General features: G+C 36.4%; 1 protein-coding gene across 1 annotated transcript in view; it reads left to right on the forward strand.

Moving 5' to 3' along the window:
• FRYL (FRY like transcription coactivator) overlaps nt 1-25,394 on the forward strand; it is a 219,195-nt gene that overhangs the window by 121,603 nt on the left and 72,198 nt on the right. Inside the window, exons 16-27 of the mRNA XM_058430216.1 lie at nt 1,395-1,566; nt 2,354-2,486; nt 5,519-5,626; nt 9,818-10,055; nt 10,948-11,133; nt 11,617-11,703; nt 13,316-13,584; nt 16,327-16,519; nt 17,309-17,433; nt 19,319-19,376; nt 21,631-21,722; nt 25,127-25,299. Coding sequence (XP_058286199.1) covers nt 1,395-1,566; nt 2,354-2,486; nt 5,519-5,626; nt 9,818-10,055; nt 10,948-11,133; nt 11,617-11,703; nt 13,316-13,584; nt 16,327-16,519; nt 17,309-17,433; nt 19,319-19,376; nt 21,631-21,722; nt 25,127-25,299 — 1,834 coding nt within the window. The remainder of the gene's footprint in view (nt 1-1,394; nt 1,567-2,353; nt 2,487-5,518; nt 5,627-9,817; nt 10,056-10,947; nt 11,134-11,616; nt 11,704-13,315; nt 13,585-16,326; nt 16,520-17,308; nt 17,434-19,318; nt 19,377-21,630; nt 21,723-25,126; nt 25,300-25,394) is intronic.

Below are 25,394 nucleotides of genomic sequence, written 5' to 3' on the forward strand. Positions count from 1 at the left end.
AAGGTGTCGTCTTTGACTATGTGACGTGTGACTGACTATCTGATACTTAGACTAAGGGAGGACACCCGTACTATGTCGTATGTAAAGATGAGTGAAGCTTAAACTTTTAATCTTACTTAGATAAAAAATACATATATATAAATAAGAGCTTTATTTTCTTCCCGTATTCCACTGAACTACCTTGCACACCCACTGGGATGTGTGTACCCCACTTGAGAGACCACTGGTGTAGATCAAAGATAATGACAGCTTGGGCTTGGATCGTAGTGGTGCAGATAGAGGAGCATTCACTGAGAGAAAAACATTAAGAAGGAATCAGATCTGGGGGCAAGGTCATGCATTTGGTTTGAACATGTCTAACCTGAGGCATCCAGTTAGAGGCATCCAAGTAAGAGATGTCGGATGGGTCTGAGGGTCTGAGTTCAGAGAGAGGCCAGGCTTAAAATTTGTGGGTGATCTGGTATGGGTGGTAAATGAAGCCATGTAAGTATATGCAGTTGCTTTGGGAGGGAATACATAATGATAGGAGAAGGCAGCCTAGGAGAACGTTGCCATGAAGCAGTCTAACATTTAATACCCAGGTCAGGGAGGCCAAACCTGAAATGCAGATAAAGGTGACACAGCCAGAAGTGGAACATAGATACCAAAGGAAGGGAGTGTTTCAGGAGAGAAAGGGTACTTGACCTGGGCCATGTTGCTGGAAAATCAAGTAGCATACTATAAATAGGCCCACTGTTTTGAGCAATATGGTAACTGATGAGTGAGAATGGCTTCAGGGAAGTATTTGGGGAAAGTTTCTTCCATTAAGATAGCAGTATACTTAAGAGAAATGGGATATATTAAGTTGAAAGGAAAATGTTGAAGATGCAAGAAAGAAAAGGTATATAATTGGTGCTGTAATATTTCAAACATGCAAGAACAGATGGGATTCCAACAACTAGGAAGACTGTCACTCCCTCACTATACCAAGAGCAAAAGGGAGGGAGAAGAGGTGCAGGTATAAGTAGATTAGTGTGATTCGTAATGAGAGATTGAGGAAAGTGGGTGATTTTTTTTTTCTTCTGTGAAGTAGAAGACAAGTCGTTTGCCTAGAAAGGGGAGGGGATGGGACCATAGGAGGATAGGAGAGTTGAGGAAGAGGATTGCTATAAGCCTTAGAGACAGTAAGGCAGCTGGTCGACCTCAGAAGTGAGTGAGTGGCATTTGGGAATTTGATACTAAAGCAAATTCTAATGCCTGAGCTAGTTAAAAATGTTGGGCAGAAAGGTTAGAGTTCCTTCTATCTTCCTTCCTTCCACCCCCCAACTCTGATGTTACTGATGAAATATTTCTAACATGCGGAAAAGGTAATTTATGATGCTCATCTCTTCCTTTTGAATTTTTTTCCTTTGAAGAGAATGAACATAGGCCTCAGAGTCTTCCTTGTAATAGCAGACAGTTTGCAGCAGAAAGATGGTGAACCACCCATGCCAACAACAGGCGTTATTCTTCCCTCAGGAAATACTCTTCGTGTAAAGAAAATATTTCTCAATAAAACCTTGACAGATGAAGAAGCAAAAGTCATAGGTTAGTTTAATTGAAATTAAATAAGTTGCTTTGTAATACAGTTTCATAATCTTTTATAGAAGTCTGATCAAATCTAAAATGTATATAAATTTGCCTAATATGGTTTTGCTAGTATATACAGCTGTACAAAATGAATATTTCTGGTTTTGTTTTGTTTTGTTTTTGTTTTTGTTTTTCTTTTTGAGACAGAGTCTCACTCTGTTGCCCAGGCTGGAGGGCATGGCGTAACCTTGGCTGACTGTAAGCTCTACCTCCTGAGTTCAAGTGATTTTCATGCCTCAGCCTCCCAAGTAGCTGGGACCACAGGCGTGCATCACCATGCCTGGCTGATTTTTGTATTTTTAGTAGAGATGGGGTTTTGCCACATTGGCCAGGCTGGTCTTGAACTCCTGACCCCAAGTGATTTCACTCGCCTCAGCCTCCCAAAGTGCTGGGATTACAGACGTGAGCCACCGTGCTTGGCCCACAATGAATACGTTTTTTTGATAATAGTCATGAGTCTTCATGTTAAGAGTTTTCCAGTTAAATCTTTATCACAGGATCCTATTCACTGCATTCTGTCCTTTCTTCAACTTAATTTTAGTCGTCTGCATAATTTTAACATAATTTCTCCAATTAGTCCAATATATTGAAGCTGATCATCAGGGAGAAGAATATGTCACAGTTGAAACCCTTTTTGTGGCAACAATAAGCTAATATCATTTAAAGATTAATAGGCTTTTATTACAGAAAGTAAGTATTCTTTATCTAATTTCAGATATTTTATAACTGAAGTTTTTTCCCCTAGGAATGTCAGTTTACTATCCTCAAGTAAGAAAAGCATTAGATAGCATCCTCAGACATTTGGACAAAGAAGTTGGGAGACCAATGTGTATGACCAGTGTGCAGATGTCTAATAAGGAGCCTGAAGACATGATTACGTATGTAGTAAATTATGTGCCTTCATTGCTATTTCAGTTTTCCTGAGACAGTACGGATGGTTCTTGCTTACCTGTCTCCTTACTTTGTCCTTGGAGTTCTCCCATGTTTCCATCTGCTGCAGTTTTCAATACAGTGATTCCTTCCACGCACTCAGTTTTATTCTTTAAAGTGCTGTCAAACTGGTATAGATAGCAAAATTCACTCTAGATCCCAGTCTGGTGTGTTGCCAATGACAAGGCCCAACACTTACTCCGTGAGCAAAATATGAATCCTAGGTACCCCAGATGTATGTGGGCATGATTGGTTTATTATGTCAAATAAATGCTTTTACTGCCAAAGCCCTAGTTTAAAAAAAAAAAATCCTGAAAATCTGAACTCTGATTATTTTTGACTCCTAGGAGCTAAGGGGTATAGAGAGGAATAAGATATGAGCAGTTTTTTTCAAAACAGTACCTCATCCCACCCCACCCCTAGGGCCTTGTCATTATTTGTCATCTCGGCATCTTTTTTTCTTATTGTTAGGGACTTCCTCCTCAGGAAACTGTATGTTATGACAATAACTTATTTTATTTGCTAGAAAGCATCTACATATTCTCTGTAAGGGAGGAGATTCTTCTGGATATTAATATTTGCATTATAGGTCTTAGAATACCAAATTTGATATTTAATCTCTAAATTTACTTAATATACAATTATTATGTACTACTATATGCTAATATCTGTGAGCGTTTCTTTAATGTGAAGTTTTTTGCCAGCGTTACTTCCTCTGGGAAATCTTGTTTTTCACCACAACCACTTCCCTCATTTAGTCAGTAAGTTTTTGCTTTCACCCAGTTCCTCTGATACCTATATAGTGTATTTTTTCTGTAACTCCATTAACTTTCTATTCTGTTTCAGTGTGCTTTAATTTAGGATCTTTGAGATAGAGAGCACCCTCTCAGTGACTAGGAGAAAAGCAAGATAGCAATGAAGATTTTATTACTTACAGGTGGGTGGGGGACACTGCACATGTGGAGGCCACACTCATGGAGGTCAGGAAGCATGTGTAGAGAGAGAGAGAAAGAGGCCCACGGCCAATGCCTTTTTTGGGTTGAGGGTGTTATCCAAACAGTTACCTATGGGGAATTCTAATTGGTGGATTGAAAGCAAGCTGGCATGAGTTCAGGAGTTCAGGAGGTCATGCTGTGCCTCAGAGGTAGTCACTGCAGCACATCTGCATAGTCCATGTGGGGTATGCAGGTCAGTGGGGCCAGTCAAGTAGCCTGCATCTAGGTATCCATATGGAGGTGATTACCGGGAAGAAGTTGTGTAAGATAGATACCTGAATCAACCACATTAAAGAACTGGGGGATGGAGTGGGGTGTAGAACTGGAAACCGTCTCAAGGGTGACTGAGCCCTATTTCTGGTGTGAGAAAGTCAAACTTCTATTTAAAATGGGTGCCAAAGCAACATAAAATTATAAGAACACACTACTCAGTGGTGTTACTTTTTCTTTCTTTGTGGTACTTCCTCTTTGTTAGCCAATACCTTCTTTTGATTATCTGTTTTTGTAAAATGTCATGTGGGTTATCCTGGGAGACCAGGAGGCAACACCATTGCACACTTTGCTGTCTGTGTATGAACTGAATAACAGCTGCACCTCGACCAATCACTGACAGCCTTGATGGAAAATGACAGTGATTATGATGTGCATGGTCCTTTATGGACCAAAGAGCCAAAGCAAAGTTTGTTTATGCCATTACTTAATGTATGGTAGCTTAAATTTGAAGTACCTTTTTGGGGACTGGTATTATTTAACTAAAGAGTGGTAACTGAAATTCATGCATTTTGAAACCATGTAAAAAGAGGACTGACTATATGAAATCTCTAAAAGGAGGTAGTGAGTCCATTGCTACTATAACAAATACCCAAGGCCGGGCACGGTAACTCACGCCTGTAATCCCAGCACTTTGGGAGGCTGCGGCGGATGTATCACCTGAGGCCAGGAGTTCAAGACCAGCCTGACCAACATGGTGAAACCCCATCTGTACTAAAAATACAAAAAATTAGCTGGGCGTGGTGGCAGGCGCCTGTAATCCCAGCTACTCGGGAGGCTGAGGCAGGAGAATTGCCTGAACCCGGGAGGCGGAGGTTACAGTGAGCTGAGATCACGCCATTGCACTCCAGCCTGGGCAACAAGAGCGAAATTCCATCTCAAAAAAAAAAATAAAAATAAAAATAAAACCCAAAACACTGAGAATATCCAAATTCTTTTCTACATAAGGATTATTTTATTAGGCCAACTGAAGAACAATTTAGATGAAAGAAATTTAAAAGGCCTCACCTTCAAATACAGACCAAAATAAAAACCAGTATATTAAGAGGTTAAACATTTAAAATAAATAAAATTATTGAATAACTAGAAGAAAATATAGTAAAATTAAATTGTATTAAGCCTCTAGAGGTACCAGGATTTTCAAAAACGGCTCATTTTATTACATAGAAATTTTAAGTATGTGTATTTATGTGTGTGTGTCACATACAGGACAAGAACAAACAATATAAACACCTATGTATGAGATGAATGTTTGTAAGACCTTTGTTGGGGAAGACACTAAGTGAAAACGATGTGGTTAATTTTATAGGCCCCCCAAAATAACCAGTATTTAGTTATTTAATGATATCAATGTTATTTATTATTTTAATATTATTTATGGGAGGCTAAATATTAAATATTTAATCATCTTAAATATTAATAAGATTAATTATAAATAATCTGTTTAAATATTTGTTATGTAATAATGGTTGTAATGCTTGTTGTCTAGTTACTGAAAACCTTTTTGTTTGCTGGTTTTATTTTGAATTATTTCTGTATTCTTTAGTCCATATATAGACTAATAATTATCTACAGGATTTATGTGTATTTTCTTAATATTAAATACATTAAACTTTAGGTGAGGGCTCCCACTTTCTGTAGTTATTTTTCCAAGTTTGATTTCATTGTCTAGCATATGTAATATGTTTCTTATTAAATCCTGTTGTATTTTTCAGGGGGGAAAGAAAACCCAAGATTGATTTGTTTAGAACTTGTATTGCTGCAATTCCAAGGTTGATTCCTGATGGTATGAGCAGAACTGACCTGATTGAATTGTTAGCAAGGTAAATGAGAATTACTGTTTGCTATGTTAGGTTGTATGTCTTCTGCTCCTTTATATTTCTAATATAGCTTTGTTACTGTTATCACTAAAAAGGCGATGATAAAGACATTTCTAATCCTTTATCTGATTTACTTTCTAAACTTCCATTTTGTCTTTTTTTGTTGTTAAACACATTTTCCTCACTAATTTTAACTTCTCAAATTCTTCTAGATTCCCCCCACAAATCCTATCTTTCAGTTCCCTAGTTTTCCATCTAGTATTCTTTCCTGGGATTTCTGTAACACATTATCCCTTAACATATGGGCATTATCAGTGTATGATAATTCCCAGTTAGGCAATTAATTATTGTGTTTACTCTTACAGTCATTTCTTTAGTATCTCTGGTGGTAATCAGGTCTCATTTGTGCTTTTTTTTTTCCCCTATGGCAGAACTGTGGCATTCAAGTTTTTCTCTCTCTTCTATTAGGCATGTCATAGCTCTGTAAAATGAGTAAATAACCTGACAACCAAACTTAAATACTAGCTCCTAATTCTAAGTTGAGGTGATAGCCTGTTGAAAAACTGCTTTGCTGATTTAGTCAGGGATTCCCTAGATCAGGGATCAGCACATTTTTCTGGAAAGTACCAGATAGTATTTTAGGGTTTTGCAGAACATTATGATCTTTGTAATGGGTCCAGTTATACAGTTTGATAGAAGTAAGACCTAGTGTTCAGTAGATCAGTAGAGTGACTATAGTTTACAATAATCTGTTGTACATTTCAAAATAGCTAGAAAAGAATAATTTAAAGGTTTCTAACATAAAGAAAAGACAAGTATTTATGGTGATAGATATCCTCATTACACTGATTTGATCTTTACAAATTATATGAATGCATTAGATTATCACATCCACCACAAAAGTATGTACAACTGTTGTGTATCAGTAAAACAAGCAAACACATACTCATCTCTGCCATTATAGTACAAAAGCAGCCATAGACAATAGAGTGCGCATGACTGCATTCCAATAAGCATCTGGCTGGATTTAGCCCTTGAGCCACAGTTTGCCAGCCCCTGTCCTAGATGAAAAAAACAAATACTATGACTATAGCAGAGCAGCAATATTTGACTATTTTGAAAGGTGTTTACTTGTTGCTGGGCGTTTATCACTTAGGTGTAAGTTAAATTCATAATAAATAAACAATTAATAGACTGTTCCAGCAATCCTTTCTCCCCACTTCCCTAGCTTTTCACACACCCTGGCACTACCTTATCCTCAACTATTGCCTGTTGTGATAGAGATTTTATGTCTCCTGTGATGACTGTGAAAGAAAGGGGTTACTTTGCATTATATAAATGTGCTTCCTTCGCACAGTCTCCTAATTTTTTTGTGAATTAGATTGCAGAGTTGCGAAGTTCATGCCAGCACTGGAAATAAGAAACGTTAATTATTTATGACACTATTCCTTGGGAGAGCAGTAAACAGCTACTGTTCAATTCTGCTCTTACTCCTCCTATTTCAACATAATTCATCTACATCTTTGTGGATGTTGATCCACAAGAGTAGATCTCCCATCTTTTCCACCAAAATGAAACTAACTATGAGCGCCAGGGATGGGACAGCCTAGTAAAAGAGCAGACAGCTGAATAGTGAATGACAGTTTGCTTTGCTGTTCACTTTGCTTCTTTCTCCTATGATATTTGTTTACTAATAATTTACCTCAATGGAAAGGAAGATCCCAGCATCTGTTCTATTCTCTCCTCTCTTCATATCATTTGGAATTGTGCTGTCTAAATCTTATTTACTTTACCATAAAGGAAGCAAACAAACAAAACAAAGATGCATTGTAAATTTGCAGACCTGTATCCTGTCCCTAAGGAAAGTTAATTAATTCCCTTGCCTTTAATTAACCAAGCTTTATTGTTATTCTTTTTTTTTTTTTTTTTTTTTTTTTGGTGACAGAGTCTCTCTGTCGCCCAGGCTGGAGTGCAGTGGCGTGATCTCGGCTCACTGCAGGCTCCGCCCCGGGGGGTTCACGCCATTCTCCTGCCTCAGCCTCCCGAGTAGCTGGGACTACAGGTGCCCGCCACCTCGCCCGGCTAATTTTTTTTTTGTACTTTTAGTAGAGATGGGGTTTCACTGTGTTAGCCAGGATGGTCTCGATCTCCTGACCTCATGATCCGCCCACCTCGGCCTCCCAAAGTGCTGGGATTACAGGCGTGAGCCACCGCGCCTGTCCGCTTTATTGTTATTCTACAATGAGCAGTTAACTCACGCATGTATACCCTGTACCACACAGGTAGGAGTAAGATAGATATTTACATATTCATGGATTTAAGGAATGTTGAAATAACCTTTAAAGTCAGCATCATTGAGGACTGTCACTCTCTTCTCCCATATTGTGTCTCCTGGTGCCACTATTAGAGACAGAATACTGGGCTAGAGATGCTTAATTTGACCCTGTTTATTTCTCATGTGCTGATGGAACTGCTGCTGCTTTGTTGCTTACTCCTCAGTCTGCCTAGCTATAATACATCTTCTCTTTAGTCTCATTGTCAGTTGAAAGTTGGCTTCATGGTGACTAGATCTGAGTTCAGCAGGGTGAATACTTATATCTCCTTTCCCCTAAACCACACAACTTTCTGCCTCTGTTGTGGATAACTCCATTTTTCCAGCTTCCCAAGCATGTAATTGTGTTTTATATTACGTACTTACCTTATTCATTCAGACTATTTCTAACTCTGATTTGTCTTTGTAGTCAATTACTAACATAATTCTCTTCACACCCAAATCAGAAACTCTTTATTCATATAATATTATTATATAATGGTGGCTTCCACTACTGTAGCCATTTTTAAAAAAAATTTCTTGTTTATCATTCTCTTTTATGTTGTGGTAAACTTCTGTAACTAAAATTATATTCAAAGCCCCATATTGTTTTGATGTATTTAAAAGCAGATTGTATATAGCATCTCTTAATTTGTTTAGACTTAAACTCTCTTTAGGACCTTATGTGCTGAGTCAACACATTTTTTTTTCTTTTTTTTTTTTTTGAGTTGGTGTCTTGCTCTGTTGCCCAGGCTGGAGTGCAGTGGCGCAATCTCGACTCATTGCAACCTCTGCCTCCCGGGTTCAAGCTATTCTCCTGCCTCGGCCTCCTGAGTAGCTGGGATTACAGGCGTGCACCACCACGCCTGGCTAATTTTTTTGTATTTTTAATAGAGACAGGATTTCATCATGTTGGCCAGGCTGGTCTCGAACTCCCGACCTCAAGTGATCCACCCGCCCTGGCCTCCCAAAGTACTGGGATTATAGGTGTGAGCCACTGAGCTCAGCCTTTTTTTCTAGGCATGTACCATTTATGATATTACTCCTAAATTTACTCTCATTCTGACCTTCAATAATTATTCTGTTGCATTGATTCCATCTTCATTTGTTGTATATCCTTCTTCACAATCAGCCATCCTATATTTAACTGTAACTTCAGTGCATATGAAGAATGATTGAGTGGTGGCTCACGCCTGTAATCCCAGCACTTTGGGAGGCCGAGGCAGGCGGATCATGAGGTCAGGAGATCCAGACCATCCTGGCTAACACGGTGAAACCCTGTCTCTACTAAAAATACAAAAAATTAGCTGGGTGTGGTGGCAGGCGCCTGCATTCTCAGCTACTTGGGAGGCTGAGGCAGGAGAATGGCATGAACCCAGGAGACAGCGCTTGCAATGAGCCGAGATCATGCCACTGCACTCCAGCCTGGGTGACAGAGCAAGACTCCATCTCAAAAAAAAAAAGAATGATTGAGATAAATCGTGTCCTTACCAGTGATAGCAAAGATTAAATAAATGTGAAGATAGTGCTAAGATAGCGTATGATTAGATATCATTTTTGATTGATTATAAGATAACAATACAGTATTTTAAAGATTAAAGGATTTTAAATGGAATTCTAATGTCATTTGTATCAAACTTATTATTCAGATTATAGTAAAAACACCAACTAATGGGAATAGATTCATATGTGAATTTAAACAAATGAGAGTATAAACTAGCATAAAGTGGAATATAGCATGGAAAAGTGATCATTGGTTGCTATTCATATTTCTTACAAAACAACTAAGAAGACATTTATTTTAAGGTCGTAGTTTTAAGTTTCAGATGATAAAACTAATTGAAAGGTGTTGAAGTTTGCTAATGGGATTTTGTTCTTGGTAGGCTCACAATTCATATGGATGAAGAACTGCGTGCTCTGGCTTTCAATACCCTGCAGGCACTAATGCTTGCTTTTCCAGATTGGCGGGAGGATGTTCTTTCAGGATTTGTTTATTTTATTGTTCGTGAAGTGACTGATGTCCATCCCACGCTTCTTGATAATGCCGTAAAGATGTTGGTACAATTAATAAATCAGTGGAAGCAAGCAGCCCAAATGCATAATAAAAACCAGGACACTCAGGTACCAGATTCTTTTCTATTGTCCTTTTGTATGTGGTCAGTGCTAAATGACCAATAATGGTTTTCATACAGATTTACTTTATCAAACACTAAAAGTATTATTAGTTCTGTTCACTCTCAATGTGTTCCTAATCCCTTAAACTGAACTTTCCCATAGTTCCTGTAGTGAATATATAGTGTTTATGTGTCTAACTTGTCTAATCTTCTTCTTTGGATTTTTAATGAGCGTAGAAATTAGAGATAATTCCAGCTCACTTTTGGGTTGTTTCCAATATATTTAAAGCCAATACAGTAAATTTTTGGTAGTCTTCCGTTTGGGTTATTTGATTGTTTCACCCATGTCACCAGTCCCTGTTTCACATAGACAGTAACTGTGCTCCTTAACCATAGAAGATGCTCAAATCATTGATTTATGATAATGTATAAATCATAGAACCTTGAAAGTTTAGACCCAAGCCGTTGAAGCCAACCTAGCTTCTCAACCTTTAATAAGCATACAAATCGACAGGGCCCTAAGAAAGAGTTTCAAGAGTTTCTCAGAAGCTCTCAGGTATTGCCAGGCTGCTGGTCCACACTCTGAGTGTGAAAGATACACTACACTCCCCTCATTTTCCACATAGAAATTAGATGAAGAGCAATTGTCAGTTCCAAGGTTACAAAATAGTCAGAGAATGATAGAAGTTAGGTACAGAATTCATATTTAGACTGCCAGTGAAATGTTTTCACTGTGCACACTATTCCATTTTTATAAATTACATACTATTTAAATTGCTTGAGCTGAGGCAGACCTGTAGTCATAATCACTATGATTTGCTTTATTTTTTATTAATTGTGTTTCGGGAGTGTCTGTACATACATATTTTTTATTTTATTTTTAACTTCTGTTTTTCAAGCATGGTGTAGCTAATGGAGCTTCTCATCCCCCTTCTCTGGAAAGGAGCCCATATTCCAACGTATTCCATGTGGTTGAAGGCTTTGCACTTGTCATTCTCTGTAGCAATCGACCTGCCACTAGGAGACTAGCCGTCAGTGTCCTTAGAGAAATACGGGCTTTATGTGCACTTTTGGAAATACCTAAGGTAAGATTTAGGTATTTCATTCAGTTACCTAATGAAAGTACTTAAAAACCATCTCTTTGTCCGTCCTTGTCCCATGTAGGTAGGTTACTACCATGGGTCTAAACTAACCTACCGTTCTCAGTTGGGAGGTCAAGTCGGGCAGATCACGAGGTCAGGAGATCGAGACCATCCTGGCTAACACGGTGAAACCCCGTCTCTACTAAAAATATAAAAAAAAAAATTAGCCAGGCATGGTGGCGGGCACCTGTTGTCCCAGCTACTCGGGAGGCTGAGGAGAATGGCGTGAACCTGGGAGGCGGAGTTTGCAGTGAGCCAAGATGGCGCCACTGCACTCCAGCCTGGGTGACAGAGCGAGACTCCGTCTCAAAAAAAAAAAAAAAAAAAAAAAAATAGTGCTGAAGTGAATTTTTAGTGTTTACTTGGGTTTGGCTACTTTGCTTAAACATTCCTAATTTTTTTAGACATATGATGTCTTTTTTACAGGGTGATGATGAATTAGCCATAGATGTGATGGACAGGCTAAGCCCATCCATTCTTGAGAGCTTCATACATCTCACTGGGGCTGATCAGGTGACTGTAGTGACTTCATTCTACCCAGTCTTGTTTTGAGACTTAAGATGACACATATGTATACATGTACATGTGCATACACAAAATAACTTCCTTAACAAATGTAATGTGTTAGAAAGTATTTTTGAAAACTAGAAAATGCTTAAGAGTAGTACTTAAAAAGTGATATTCATTTATACTTGGTTAAGTACTCTTCTACATAGAAATAAAAATAATTTTATGTTTGTAAAATTCTAATCCTTCCAATCTAAGAAGTTTCTGTTAAATTGAATCTTTATGCTACTGTTTGCTGTTTATTATGGCATATAATATTCTTGAGATAGAAATACTTGTTAAAATGCTATGGGAAAAAAATAGTGATACTGAGAGCAAAAACTTATACCCTACTTTTTTGGTGACTATTTTTTGTGTATCACATGAGTTTAAGTATAGTGGATTAAGTACGTAGTGTTTTATACCAATGTCATATGTAATTTGACTCATTAAAATGGAGGGAAACACTTTGTCCACAAACACAGTACTAACAAAGTTTATGCAAACTTTCTTGCTTGGTCTTGGTGGGGTAAAAGGTCATATATTAAGATTCCAAAGTTGATGTAAGAATAGCTATAAAACCTTACTATTTAAAAATTATTTCATCCTATTTTAGAATACATGGACAAGAGGTTAATGCATAACATTAAGAGCTTGCCGCATAACACCTGATTCTTATAATTCATGAGTTATATATAGCCAAGGGAGGTAATAAGATTTTATAAGCCTAAGAGTTTATTAGAAATCTGTACAATTCCCCCCCCCACCATGATGCTACCATGATGCTAAACTTTTTAAAAAACTAATTTTTAATTTTTATTTATTTTTAAATAGACACAATTGTACATATTTATGGGGTGCAATTTGATGTTTCGATACATGTCTATATTGTATAATGACCCAATCAAGATAGTTAGTGTATCCATCATCTCGTGTGTTTATCATTTATTTGTGGTAAGAACCTTTAAAAGCCTCTCTTCTAGTTATTTTATGAAAGGATCTATACAATTCCAAACATTTTGTTTTAGATATTAGCCATAAATTATGAATTATTCCAAAAAGAGAGTAATGGATGACTTGTGCCTAAAGCAGTGCTTAATATACTTTTCTTTGAACATAAATGTTTATCTCTTCAGTATAAGAGTTCAAATATTGAACAAGTATTTAAGAATATATACCTCTGGAGAAGAGCTCATTTTTGAGTCTGTTCCACACATACATAGATACAGGTCAACACGAAAGTTAATGGTTCACTCTTTAGTTCTCTGGCAGTATACCAAGAAATTTGGATATTTATTTAAGAATTACTTAAATAGTGGTCCTGAACTTCTTTAGTTTATAGTCCTCTTGAGAATAATGAAAACAGTGGAATCCCTCTCCAAAAAAAAGACAATGTATGCACATACACAAACTTTACATGCAGTTTCAGGAATTTTCTACTCCCTTCAACCTACCATGGACTTTATATTATCTTGTTTTAGAAACTACTAATACACCACTTTCAGTTTAAAGCAATTTATATGGTAAAATTTCAAAGTTATTGAAATGTGTAATAATCAATTTTTTCCTCTCCATATAGACTACTTTGCTCTATTGCCCTAGCTCGATAGATTTACAAACATTAGCAGAATGGAACTCTTCTCCTATTAGCCACCAGTTTGATGTGATTAGTCCATCACACATATGGATATTTGCACATGTGACCCAAGGCCAAGACCCGTGGATTATAAGTCTCTCCAGTTTTTTAAAGCAAGAAAATCTTCCTAAACACTGCTCTACCGCTGTGAGCTATGCTTGGATGTTTGCATACACAAGACTTCAGTTGTTGTCCCCTCAGGTCGATATAAAGTAAGTTATTTTCCTAGTGTAAATTTAAAAATGTATAGACTGTCAGCTTTCATATGTATTTATTTGAAAAATACAAAAGTATTACAGATTGGAAGGCCCATAAATAATATGTGATAATGCATTGATGTCTTAAGGAGGGAGAAGAATGTTGTCAAGGACATAGTCTCATAACTTCTTCATCCTTTTCATGTAATACAGTCTCACCAAATTTTAACTATTAATTTACTTAATAACACTGTACTTGGTACATAGTTGTGTCCATCGAATCTGTGTTAAGGGAAAAAATTAGGAAAGAATCTAAGGATGAGTATGAATGTAGATACAGAAGTTTGTAGATAAAGGGTGAGAAGCAGAGCGAAACGCAAGCTCAGTGGCCTTACTTTTCCTGATGACAGTATAAGGAAGGCCACCTTCTGGTGGAGAGTGGTAATAACACACTGAGTAGAAGATTTGAGGATGTTGGTAAAGATTTGAAGTAACTGATGATGAAATGGAGAGTTGACCAAGGTCATTATAAATTTCAGTTAGTTTTTTTTTTTTCTTTTGCTGTTAAATACAGAAGAGAATTTTTGAATCTGGGTTTGGGTTCCTGATTTCTCCTTACAGAGTACACCATTGATCACATTCAATGGAATGAGTCCTCTCAGCATATAACTTGCCCATGCAAACCCAGCATCTGGATTGACCTATCACTTGAGGCCTACATTAAAGGCTCTTCAAACCTGACTTCACTCTGTACCTTTTTTCTTACTTTCTATCAATACTTTCAATATTGGAACCAAATTATCCCCTTAGAGTTCATTAAGTGTGGTTGATAGTTTCCATTTTGTGACCTTTGGTTCACATGAGTGTAGGATACCTTTTTTTTTTAATTTTTGCATATCCATATCTAATATAGTTCAAATTCAATCTTATTTTTGAAAATCTCTTAAACTTGCTACCCAGAGTAGTCCTTCTTACTTTTGGATTTGAATATATATATATGTATATATTCAGTGTTTCTACATATACATGCTAATTGTATATATATGTTCTCAGGTATTATGTATTGGATTTCTTTTTTGTTTTGTGTTTTGTTTTTCTTGTTTTTTTTTTTAAGAGGCAGGGTCTCGCTCTGTCACTTAGGCTGGAATGCAGAGGTGCAATCATAGCTCATTGCAATCTCGAACTTCTGGGCTCAAGCAGTCCTCCCACTTCAGCCTCCCAAAGTTCTGGTATTACAGCTGTGAGCCACCACACCTGGTCTGGATGTTACTTTTTAAATAAAGATTGACATTTGCCACCTTGTATACCATTTATGACCTTAAGTAGCCTTACCTAATTACCATATTTTAAATTATAACCCCATATCCTACCAGCATTCTTTATCTCCCCTTTTTGCTCTATTTTTCTTCATCAAACTTAACACCATCTGACATTGTTTTATTTATTTCTTTATTGCACGTCTCCCATGGCCCGCATGAGGGCAGTGATTTTTTTGACAGTTTTTTTTAACTGATATGTTACCAGCGCTTAGATCATTTTCTAACATACTAGGACATTGTTCTATGATACTCTCGCTGAATTAACAAAGTGGTGTGTTTGCATTACTTACCTTAACATATTACAAAACTTGTTGAAGGCAAGGATTATATATTTGTATTTTTCCTCTCGTTTTGCTCTCAGTTCTTAATTCTAACGTAATTTCGGTATTTGGAAAGATTTATGGAATTGTTTCAAAATATTTTATTGATGTAATCTTTCAAGACAGAAATTTGGCAGAAGCCTTGAAAATATGTATCTTCTTTGACTCTGTGACTTCATTTTCAAGAATTACCTAAGAAAATAATTAACCATATATACAAATGTATAGTATTGTGTATAATAGGGAAAAATTCCTATTAGCTAAAATGTCAAACAACAAAACTTTGGTTATATAAAATATGATACTTTATATTGATATAGCATACAGTTAATCAAAATAATGTCACAGAAGTATATTAATTTACATAGGTGAAAAATACATAAGTCTAAAAAGTAGATACAAAATAAAATAAACATTTAATTTGTATAAATTAAAAGAGATGTATTCATGCACTTATGGTTCATGCATATGAATTAAAGATATATAGAATATGCAGTGTTTATTTTCATGTGGGATTAAAGGTGATTTTGATTTTATTTTCTTTCTACATTTAGTATGCATAGTAAGTTATAAAATATGGCCCAATAAAATATTAACTTTTATCACAGAAATAATAATGTTAAAATGATCTGGTAACATTTTAATTTTTAATCCAGTACTTTGTTCATTGATATCAGTCCACAAAAATAGTACTAGTAATAAAAACCTTATGCTAACCATCTCTCTAATTAGCATTAGGCCAGGCATGGTGGCTCACCCCTGTAATCCCAGCACTTTGGAAGGCCGAGGCAGGTAGATCATCTGAGCTCAGGAGTTAGAGACCATCCTGGGCAACATGTCGAAACCTCATCTCTACCAAAAATACAAAACATTTGTTGGGTGTGATGGCACACACCTGTAGTCCTAGCTACTCTGGAGGCTGAGAGGCAGGATCACTTGAGCCTGAGAGGTGGAGGTTGCAGTGAGCCAAGATTGTGCCACTTGCACTCCGGCCTGGGTGACAGAGTGACACTCTGTCTCAAAAAAAAAAAAGAAAGAAATTTAGCATTAGTTAAAATAAACTTTTAAAAACGTGTTGCGTTATTCATATCTGCCTATTTTTCTTTTTTTTTCCTTAGTAGCCCCATCAATGCTAAGAAAGTAAATACCACCACAAGCAGTGACTCATACATCGGCCTGTGGAGAAACTATCTGATCCTTTGCTGCAGTGCAGCAACGTCGTCATCTTCCACATCTGCAGGTTCTGTGAGATGTTCTCCTCCTGAGACGCTGGCGTCTACCCCAGATAGCGGCTATAGCATTGATTCTAAAGTAAGTTTCTCAGATCCACTGTCGGATGTATGAAATCTGAATGGCCCCATAAAATTAAGATTTTAAAATTTCTCTTTATGGACAATAAAGTAACTCAGTTGAAAGTGTATTACTTACTTGCAAAAAGGAAAATACCTCAAGAAAGCCCATCATTGTTTTTATGGATTCCTAGTTGGAATCAATAATATGTACATAGGTTTCCATTGGAAAGAAAGACCCATGCTCATTCAGTTTATCATACTCAATATTTTTAAAGAAATTGTCATACCTATTTTCCCATATTCCAGTTTTTATAGTTCTCACACTTCTCAGAACCCAAAAGGAATCATTTAAATAATTAAATGCCTTTCTAGAATTTCCTTAAATCATGTAGTGATCTAAAGGGTACTTTGATAAGAGCAGTGGTTTAGTTTTCATGAAAATGACAAAAGTTAAGACCAGTGTGTATGACTTTAACACTGATGACTATTTTAGAAGTCATTTTGTTTTCTTCATGTTCATGGATCAAAAGGTACAGAGTATCTGATGAAGGGAGTCAGCCTATTATATGATCATGAGTGTCTGTAAGAAATTAGGAGCCCCAAGTTCTGTTAATGAACTTGCATTAAGCCATTGGACAAGTTATTTAACGTTTTAAGTTATGTACACCACAGGTGAAATTTGAGGTGTCATTCATAGTAAAGTTTCACCTGTCCATTTATCCTTGACCTAAGACTCCTGAAATCTCAGATTATCTAATTGGACATAGTATCATTAGTGGCTGTTATAAATACAATATTTTTGTTCCAGATTATTGGCATCCCATCCCCTTCATCCTTGTTTAAGCACATAGTTCCAATGATGCGCTCTGAGAGCATGGAAATCACAGAATCCCTTGTTCTAGGTCTTGGCAGGACCAACCCAGGAGCTTTTAGGTAACTATGTTCATACATTTCTTCTATGTCCTAAAAGAATAAATGTGCTACTTAGAAGGTGTGGTAGGGTCCTTAGAAGGTGTGGTAGGGTCAAGCAGAGTGCTTTTTGGGATGGTCACATACCAGGCCTGACTTTCACCAATTAACTAGCCATGTAATATTTAACATGGATTAACATTAAAATCCAAACATTAACGTTTATTGGAAGTTTTATTTCCTCATTTTGATTGAGCAGATTAAAACTTACCTGTATGTTCTAGAAATAATGAAATGCCATATAAATATTTAATATTTTCCTACTGTATTTATTTATGTAGTCATTCTTTTAATGTGTAATCTTGGTCTAGTAGTTAAAACTCCAGTTTTCCCCCTTCTTATCCAAGAGAATTAGGGTATCTTTCAAAAAGTATTTACATAGATGTTTGATATCGTTTGTGATTTTTTTTATATTAATGAAGCAAATTCTTCAGTTTTGCCTGAAGTTCTGCCTTGTTGTCTCTTGGGCACAGAATTTATTCTTTTGAGAATTTCCTCGATTAATATGAGAATGGTATCTGATGTTTTGTCTCCAAGATAACCTGTACAACCACGGAATAGGTTAATACTCTGGTTTCGCTTCAGATTGTATAAATCTTCTGCCATTTGCTACAGATTTCCATAGAGAGGAACATTTAAATAAAAATAAATGAAAAAGAATAGGTTAATAAATTGTTAATATATCTATAGGTATGGGATAGCATTTCTTATATATGAAGTTTTGGAAAAAGATTTTATGACAGATAAAGACACTTCTGCTAATTGAAAAAAATAGGATGTAAAAGTGATCTCAACTTAAAATAATTAAATTCTCATAATTAGAAACAATTCAGAGGCACTTTTAAAGGTCAGCAGTTTTCGATACATAATTAAATTGTGGATGATTTTTTTCTTCTTGTGTTTTTTCAGATTTTCCCAATCTTAAAATAAGCACATTTTCAATTTAAAATCAAAATATAAATAAAGAGAAATTTATCATTTTTATACTAAGTTCATATCCTTTGACCCATTAATTTAATTTGTAAAATTAATCCTAAGGAGATAGAAATGAAAACAGTGAAAAATGTACAAAGTTGTTCACAGAGGCAATATTTTTAGTAAGAGAAAATTAGATAAAATAAAATGATTCATTAATAAATGAAAATGTCTAGGAAAATTATGGTACCCCACCCTATGTTCGAATATCATGAACTAATTATTGGCATATAAAATTAACTATGTTAGTGTAAGAAAAGAAAAATAGGCTGGGCGCGGTGGCTCACACCTGTAATCCCAGCACTTTGGGAGGCTGAGGCAGGCAAATCGCCTGAGGTTGGGAGTTTGAGACCAGCCTGACCAACATAGAGAAACCCCATTTCTACTAAAAATACAAAAAATTAGCCAGGCATAGTGGTGCATGCCTGTAATCCCAGCTACTCAGGAGGCTGAGGCAGGAGAATCACTTGAATCCGGGAGGCCTAAGTTGCAGTGAGCCGAGATCACACCATTGCACTCCAGCCTGGACAACAAGAGCAAAACTCCATCTCAAAAAATAAAAAAGGATACCATTTTATATAAAACAGTTTCAACTAAGTAAAACGTATGTGGATTGCAAACTGATTGAATAAAAATATTGGTAGTATTCCCTCTATAAATTAAAATAAGGGGCCTATACCATTTTTTTTCTGGTTTCCAAATAGTCTATAATATAATGTGTTATTTTATAAACAAAATAAAACAATAGACATTGTGTTTAAAACAGTAGGATTTGAATTAACACTTGTCAGTTTACATCATGTTTTTACATATTTACATGTGTCAGATTATATCTGTGTAGCTATTAATAGAATATGTACCATTTTTCTTCCAGGGAACTAATAGAGGAATTACATCCCATAATTAAAGAAGCACTCGAAAGAAGGCCAGAGGTGAGCTGTGTTCTGCAGCCTTGTATTAGTGAACATTCATTTTTCTGCCATATTTACATATTATATCAAAAGTTAGAAATTAAGAAGACTACCTAGTGTATTCTTCTTTTTAAGATGCAGACACTTCCCCTCCCCCCAGAAGATCTTATGCAGAAACCCATTATGTAAAACGGATGAAAAATTGCTTTAACTTAAGTGAGGGCAGAAAATAGGGTCTAGATTGGAGTTGGCAAACTTTTTCTGCAAAGGACTGGATGGTAAATATTTTCGGCTTTACAGGCCATACTGTCTCTACTCAGCCCTGCCTTTGTAGCATGAAAGCATTCGTAGACTACATAAAAAAAGGAGTGTGGCTGTTTGCCAGTAAAACAGTAAAAAATTTGCAGCGACAGGTAGCAGTGGGCCAGATTTGGCCCATGGGCTGTAGTTTCACAAGACTGAGCCTAGATTCCCAAATCTACAGGTTCTGAGCAACTTTCAGAAACTATAGGTCCAGTGGGACAGATGGTTTATGAAAACCTTAATTCTAACAATTTATTATGCACTCAAATAAAATCATAGAGAAGGGATTCTAAGAACTATGGAGAAGAAAGCCTGGGACTCTGGTTGCAGAATAAGGAAGGCATTATAGATGAAGTGCTGATATTTGAGATGAATTTTGAAGCACGTTCCCCAGTGGACAAACAAGGGAAAGGTATTCTAGGCAAAGAACAGCATTTGCAAACTTTACAAAGAATTTTGAAATTGCAAATTTTTCTGTATAATTATATTATGGGGGAAGTGATTGAATATTAGGCTGGATAGCAAGATGAGAAATATCTCATGAAAAACGACTAGCTTTAGCATTAACCAGTAGACCAGTAGTTCCTATGCCTGTGGCATCTGAGAATTACCTGGGGAGCTTGCTAAAAATTTTAGACTCCTGGGCCTATTGAATGAGAATCCCTGGAATAGGGTCCACACGTCTGTTTTTGTAAAGCATCTTAGATGAGTCTGCTGTAGAACATTGTTTGGGAATCAGTGCTGTTAATGTTGGGGATGCCCTGAGGAATTTAAGCAGGAGAGGGAGATGGTGATAATCCCTGCAGTTTAGGGACTTTGAAACATCATCTGCAATTCCTCACTCTCCTTTAATTCAGCACTGGAGGGTCATGATAGTATTCCTATTTTGTCATTGATTTGATTTTTGTTTCAGAATGATCAGTTTGCTTATAGTGCTGGATGACTTGTTAGAGAAACGTGAGATTGAAACAAAACGAAATAGCAGTATTCTTCTGAATTTCAGAAGGAATGCTATTAAACACATGCAGTGATGTGCCTTGAATGTGAGTTATAGTTGGAGAGCTTTAGACTCACACTGTTTCTGTGAAGACAAAATGAAAACAGGCCAACCAAACTGCAAAAACCAGTTGCAGAAATCTTCAAAGACTGATAAGAAATCATCCTGTTTCAAATGAATTGCTGTCAACTTTAGAAAGAGCCGAGAGAAAAGTAGATGTAATTGATTAGTCATTAGTAAATTATCATGCAGCTGGAAGGCAGAAAAATTGGGTCATGGACAAGAAAGTGAAAGACTAGTAAATTAATTGCTCTGTAATATGAAAATTACATCACAAATGAAATAATGAGCTATAGTAGAAGGTGATATAGGTGATCGGTATCTCTTACGTGACTTTCTGCTAGAAACAGAATCAAGTTGAAATGTTACAGCTATTATTCTAGGCATTATTCTAGTTCTTTGGACCTAGTAATACAAACATACTTATTTATATCATAATGAGTAAAGGAATTTTTCTTGTATTTGCTTATATTTTTTGTGCCAAAATTAATTGTTATGTAGAAAACTGTGGCATGAGCAAAATCTTAAGTCCTTTTTAGGATTGTTTTCCCTATACTTCTGTCATATTTTTGGGAGGGTATTAGGGATTCCTTATTATTCCATGATAACAGTTTACTCATTGCTTCAATTCCAAAGCTGTCTGATTAGCAAATAACCTAAAAATGTAGTATTTTACTTCCCCTGACACACAGGGGTTGTCACTATGTAAGATGTCATGTGACTTTATTTGACTCATTCATTTCAAACTGTTCACCCATACCTCTTTGAGGCAGTAGCTACCAGAGTACCCACAGTCTACATTGTACAAGCAAAATAACTTCAGTGAGCCCAGAACCTCTCTCTGAGACAGTCACATTATTCTTTCCAAGTTACACCAGCAAGATTTTAATTAATATGTTTGTATCTTTGGAATAGAATATGAAACGGCGCAGGCGTCGAGACATTTTACGAGTACAACTGGTACGAATATTTGAACTGCTGGCAGATGCTGGTGTCATTAGTCACAGGTCAGTATTGGATTCAGATTGTTAAAACATTGGAAGGATCCTAGAGAACGTAATCTCTTTTCACTCATGAAATGTATAAAAACAGAAAAGCACCACTGCAACAAGAAAACCTGTATGTATCACTATGAAAATTATTTAACAAATAAGTATGCATTCGATACACTGACCAATAGCTAAAAATGTATTGAAAAATCTACCACCAGAATTGGATTGCTTCTGGCAAAAAATGGATATGATGTTCCTATGATTTTGATATTTGTTGGAACCTAGTTATCTTGGCAAGTGGACAGTGGTAGCTTTTTCTTCACAGGTTTTCCTATTTCTTACCTCATTTTAAAGATGTTTGTCTTCTAAGCTTGAAAAAATAATATATTCACAGGCTAAACACTGTAAGGCTTACAAATTTATTCGAATGAGCTTGTTATCTATCCTGCCAGGAAAAATTATGAGATCTACAACTATAATTCATAACTGTTTTCCACCATTCAAAGATGAAACCATGAAACCTGGAGATACTGCCGCAGTAAAGGCATCTTCACACTAAGCCCAGCCCCTTGAGGAAAATTCCATCAGCTGAATGTTGAAAAGTAACTATTTCCTTAGGAGGATAATGGTGTTACCTGACCATTGAAGGAGAGAAATAATAGATCTGACCATATCCAAAAAAGGTCACTGAAAAGATATCTTAAGGAAAAAAAAATGGACCAGGTGCAGTGGCTCACGCCTGTAATCCCAGCATTTTGGGAGGCTGAGATGGGTGGATCACTTGAGCCCAGGGGTTGGAGACCAGCTTAGGCAACATAGCAAAATCCCATCTCTATAAAAAAACGCAAACAATCAGCCAGGACTAGTGGCAGACACCAGTAGTCCCAGCTACCTGGAAGGCTGAGGTGGAAGGATCACCTGAGCCCAGGACATTGAGGTTGCAGTGAGCCTTGACCATGCCACTGCACTGCAGCCTGGGAAAAGAGCGAGACTCTGTCTTGAAACAAAAAGGAAAAAAAGAAGTATTAATAATCCAACAAGTATAGTAACTATGATAACTGCACAGCATTATTCCTTTAGCATTTCTCCCAAGTATTTATTTTACCTAACACCTTTCATATATAGCATTGAATGCTTTTGACAAATACTTTCAAAATAGATTTTTAATCAGAGTATTTAAACCATTGATTTACTTTTCTTTCCTAATAAAAAGCAAATAAAAAAAAGAAATACTGGCTGGTGCAGTGGCTCACACCCGTAATCCCAGCACTTTGGGAGGCCGAGGAGGGTGGATCACCTGAGGTCAGGAGTTCAAGACTATCCTGGCCAACATGGCGAAACCCCGTCTCTACCAAAATTACAAACATTAGCTGGGCATGGTGATGCGTGCCTGTAGTCTCAGCTACTCAGGAGGCTGAGGCAGGAGAATCGCTCGAACCCAGGAGGTGGAGGTTGCTGTGAGCCAAGATAGTGCCATTGCACTCCAGCCTGGGTGAGAAGAGCGAAACTCCGTCTCAAAAAAGAAATACTATTCTCTTTTCTTTCCTCCACAAAAAATAAGAGTTAAAGTTAGGAAAAGTAAAATTGAAACTTGCGGGCTTGATGCAAAAAATTAACAACCTGATACACATCTGAATCTTTTTTGGTTGCTTTAATTGTAGCATTAGTAGAACAATCTTTGAATGGTTCTATTTTGGGGACCGCAAAATATTTCTGTATTTAAAATTACCAAAAACTATATGACTATTAAGCAATAATGATTTTTGAACCCAGTTGTGTATTTTGTTTTGAAGTATTTTTAAAAGAGTTATTAATAGAAAGTTATTGCTATTCTGGATTTTTAAATTTCCATGGCTAAGGAAAAAAATGAATGCTGAATGCCAAGAAGACAGGGAGCTTTGTTTTGTTCACCTAGTGGATTTCATGTGCCTGACACATAGGAGATAATGAATATTTGTTAGATTATTGAAGATTTTATTCTGGTACAGGTTGTAGTCCACTAAATCAGTTTCCTATCCACTAATAGGTCATAATCCAGAGCTTGAAAAACACTCATTTAAAGAATAAAGGAAAAAATTTGAAAAACACCTGAGAAACACTTATTTAAGGAATAAAGGTCATATATGGATTCATTCAATACGTATTTATTGTTGTAGACTGATATAGTTAATATACTGTAGTATCATTGCAACTCCCAACTCTTGTTTTCATGGGTTTAGGGTATTTATTCTGAAGTTACTCATAACTAGTTAAAAAAAATTACCTTTAAAATAATATATATTAGAAGTACTTTTCAAACATAATAAGAAAAAGCTGACCTAAATAAATGCATATGTAATAGCTAATCATTTATATAGCACTTATTGTTTACTAGGCCTTTTCATATATAGCAGTTCATTTACATCCTTACTAAAACACTGAGGTAGATACTGGATATATGCTTAATGATTGGTGAAACAAGACAGGAATCCAGGACTTCTGACTCTAACCAAATACTCCCCTATCAGTCAGTCAGTGGTTTCCAGGCACAGACATAGATCCCTTGCCTCAAAGAAAACCTCATTGCAGATACATCTTTCTTCCTTGAGACAGGCTCTTGCTCTGTCACCAAGGCAGGAATGCAGTGACTAGATCACAGGTCTCCCAGGCTCAAACAATCCTCCCACTTTAGCCTCCCGAGTAGCTGGGACTACAGGCGTGCACCACCATGCCCGGCAAATTTTTGTATTTTTTGTAGAGACGGGGTTTCACCATGTTGCACAGGCTGGTGTCAATCTCTTGGACTCAGTGATCCACCCACCTTGGCTTCCCAAAGTGCTGGCATTATAGGTGTGAGCCACCAGGCCCAGCGTGTTGCAGATATTCTTAAAGGCAATTTCATAGGTATAGAAAGAGGTTTAAAACACAGTACTCTACCCTATTCTTACCAGAATTCTCTTAGATTTTTGCATCCCTGATAATGCCTATCCCAGAATCTTACTGAGAATAAGTGACTAATAGATATTTGATTATGCTGAAGGCACAATGTGAATAGACATGGCAGCTGTGAATAAATAGAACTAGTCTTTTCTCTTTCTACTTTTCTAAACTGATCCTCCCCATTTCATATGCCTCCTGTCTCTTTATAGAAATCTGTGTGTTTCACAGAGAGGAAACAACATTTAGCACTGAGTTGATTTAAGTTAGATATGGAGTCGAATAATATAAATTGCAATAGCAGTTCCTAGATTAAGAAGCACCATCTATTTTCATATTAAAGTAAGCAAAATCATATTCATTTAATTTTCATATATTAAGTTGTATGCTGCCATGAGCATGCAAAATTAACACGTATTATTCTGATTTTGAGTATTAAGAATTTTTTATTTAAATTATAAAGTCACATTTGCTTCATCTTTTGTTTTCTTCAATATTTTCAGTGCAAGTGGTGGCCTTGATAATGAAACACATTTTCTCAACAACACTTTATTGGAGTATGTAGATTTAACTAGACAACTCCTGGAAGCAGAAAATGAAAAAGACTCTGACACACTGAAGGATATACGATGCCATTTTAGTGCCTTAGTGGCGAATATTATTCAGAACGTTCCAGGTATTATTTTCAGTTTCTTAAAGCATTATTGAGTATTAAGTATTTTTTCTTTCCTTGAGGTTTAATAATCTAAGTTGATAAAGTAACGTATGAAC

This window comes from Hylobates moloch, unplaced genomic scaffold, assembly GCF_009828535.3.
Source record: "Hylobates moloch isolate HMO894 unplaced genomic scaffold, HMol_V3 SCAFFOLD_17, whole genome shotgun sequence".
Taxonomy (NCBI): Eukaryota; Metazoa; Chordata; class Mammalia; order Primates; family Hylobatidae; genus Hylobates; species Hylobates moloch.